Source organism: Morone saxatilis, unplaced genomic scaffold (assembly GCF_004916995.1).
Source record: "Morone saxatilis isolate NCDOM2014 unplaced genomic scaffold, NCSU_SB_2.0 Contig5, whole genome shotgun sequence".
NCBI lineage: Eukaryota > Metazoa > Chordata > Actinopteri > Moronidae > Morone > Morone saxatilis.
This window is the reverse complement of record NW_023340095.1, coordinates 16,370,829-16,372,938: the sequence shown is the minus strand read 5'-3', so window position 1 is coordinate 16,372,938 and position 2,110 is coordinate 16,370,829. Positions and strand designations below refer to the sequence as shown.

General features: G+C 41.5%; 1 protein-coding gene across 3 annotated transcripts in view; it reads right to left on the bottom strand.

Annotated features, from left to right (window-relative positions):
* Positions 1–2,110, bottom strand: part of myo16 (myosin XVI) — an 88,155-nt gene that overhangs the window by 43,855 nt on the left and 42,190 nt on the right. For all 3 annotated transcript variants that reach the window (XR_004797297.1, XM_035676552.1, XM_035676551.1), the window contains exon 12: positions 317–382. Coding sequence is in view for 2 of the 3 variants with exons in the window: in XM_035676552.1 (XP_035532445.1) it covers positions 317–382 (66 nt within the window). In the remaining variant the exon portion in view is untranslated. The remainder of the gene's footprint in view (positions 1–316; positions 383–2,110) is intronic.

Sequence of the window (2,110 nt, the reverse complement as noted above, 5' to 3'; positions counted from 1 at the left end):
TGTATGTGTGTGTGTGTGTGCTGGCTGAATGGAATCCCTCTCTTCCCGAGCTGATGCATAGTCAGCCTTGTACTGTGTATCACTGACAGGAAGACTGCATTATTTATCAGCCACAAGGTCCATTTCATCTGTTTTTGTCCTTTTATACAGCTAACATGTCTCCTTTATAGTCTGATTTTGCATGTAAAGTGCATAGCCTATCAAATGTAAAACCATGTATTTTTAGCATGGATCATAGCACACAGACCTGCAAATTCAACACACAACATATAGTGTAAGCCTGTGTAAGATAGAGCTATTTTAAATGCATGCTTACCAAAGTGGAGTAGATAGGCAGCTCTTTGTTTGGATTGACCAGCAGAAGGATGTGTCCAATGTAAGTCTACAAAAGAGAAGAAAAACACCATGAATTATCTTTTACTCTGTAACTTGGTTGGGAAATAGTAAAGTAAAACCAATAATGTGAAACATTTATCTTTTGGGTGTAAGGTTGCACAGCTCTGCTTTGATTGACACACAGACAGGCTGAAGCTGGGTTATAATTACTTACAGACTGCCTCGAGCTAACACTGAGTGCTGAGTGCTGTCCCACTCTTTCTTTAACATTAGTATTCATGGTGGTGACAATCTCTGTTCCCAAAAGAATATGGTAATCTCATGGCAGAGAAAGGTTAGGAAGGGACCTCCTATGATAACCTCAGTAATGACCTTTCTTGAGTAAAAACAACAAATCTGCCTTCCCACACAGCGCACACACAAACCCCGAGGCCATTTAGATACAAATAACCAACTTCCAATATCTGACCCTTTCCGTTAAACTGCTAACCCGCCGTTTCTCACAAAGAGTCCCGGAGGCTGTTTGAAAACCAATGCTCTGTCCCCTGGGAGGGCACAGACATTGGTAACATTCTGTAACATGCTGCTCTGTCCTTAGGTCCTGGCTCAAGGTTAATGACTTGGACATATTCCCACTGCTCGCAGGCGCAGATCGAAATTCACACTACAAGTTTGGTGTTTATTACTGAGTAAGACTTGTCTGATAACTGTGCGCCACTTCCCAACTAACTGTTGTTTAATCTTGTGACATGCTTGTCAGTAATCCAGCTTTCATCAATGTCTTCTGTCATATCTCTCCCCAGTTCCTTGCCGCTCTCCTCAGGGGTGTAGCAGTGCACTGGTCCTTCGATCCTGGCAGAAGCCAGTAGACCACTCATCAAAGCCCCCCATCTCTGACCACCCTGCTGGGAACATATGGACCATTCACTGCCTTTTGTCCTCCCCCTATTTCTGTCCTTTGCCATATCACTGCTAAATAAAGTCAGGAGACCTTATGTATAGAAACAAGAAGATTGAGAACAGAAATGCAAATCATTTTTATTATTTAATTTATTTGTTAACATGAAAGGTTTAAGCTATTTTTGGTCTATAAGAAAAGATGGATACTATGTTTAAATCTTTACCATTACATGTAAAGCTTTTATTTAGCTAACTGGCTGTGTTTAGGAATATCTTTGCTACAATCAGAATGGAGCATAATGTGTGACTGTACCATGCGCACCTTCATGGCAGAAGAGTTATACACAATTCCATCAGACGTGCTGTGATGTCCCCATGGTGGCTGATCTTTGTCCACTAACAATCCTTTCTTTTCACCACTTCTTCTTCCAAATGGACTCGAGCCCTCATTATTATAAATTCTAATCATTTCTCTCTTCTTCATCCACCAATCTACTGCCTTTTATTGTCATCCCCTTATCTGTGTCCCCTGCTGTGGCTAACCCTACTGTCTGTCGCCCATCTGGGTTAATAACAGTCTATTACTGCTTCTTCACAGAGAAGAGGGTGCACCGGATAGTGCCACATTGATCTGGTTCCAGTCTTTATAGAGCTCAGTCCCCACGGAGAAGTATGGGCCAGACTACAGTTTTGAAGGAATGGAGAAAATGAAAAGAATATAAAATGGACCAATTGTTGGAGATGAAGGTATTTTACTCTTCAATATAGTTATGGATTTATCTTTCCAATCGGTTCCAAATGGTATTGATTTTGCAATTGCCACCAATGTAAGTATGCATGCGTGTGTGTGTGCATGTGCCTGTGTGTGTGTGTG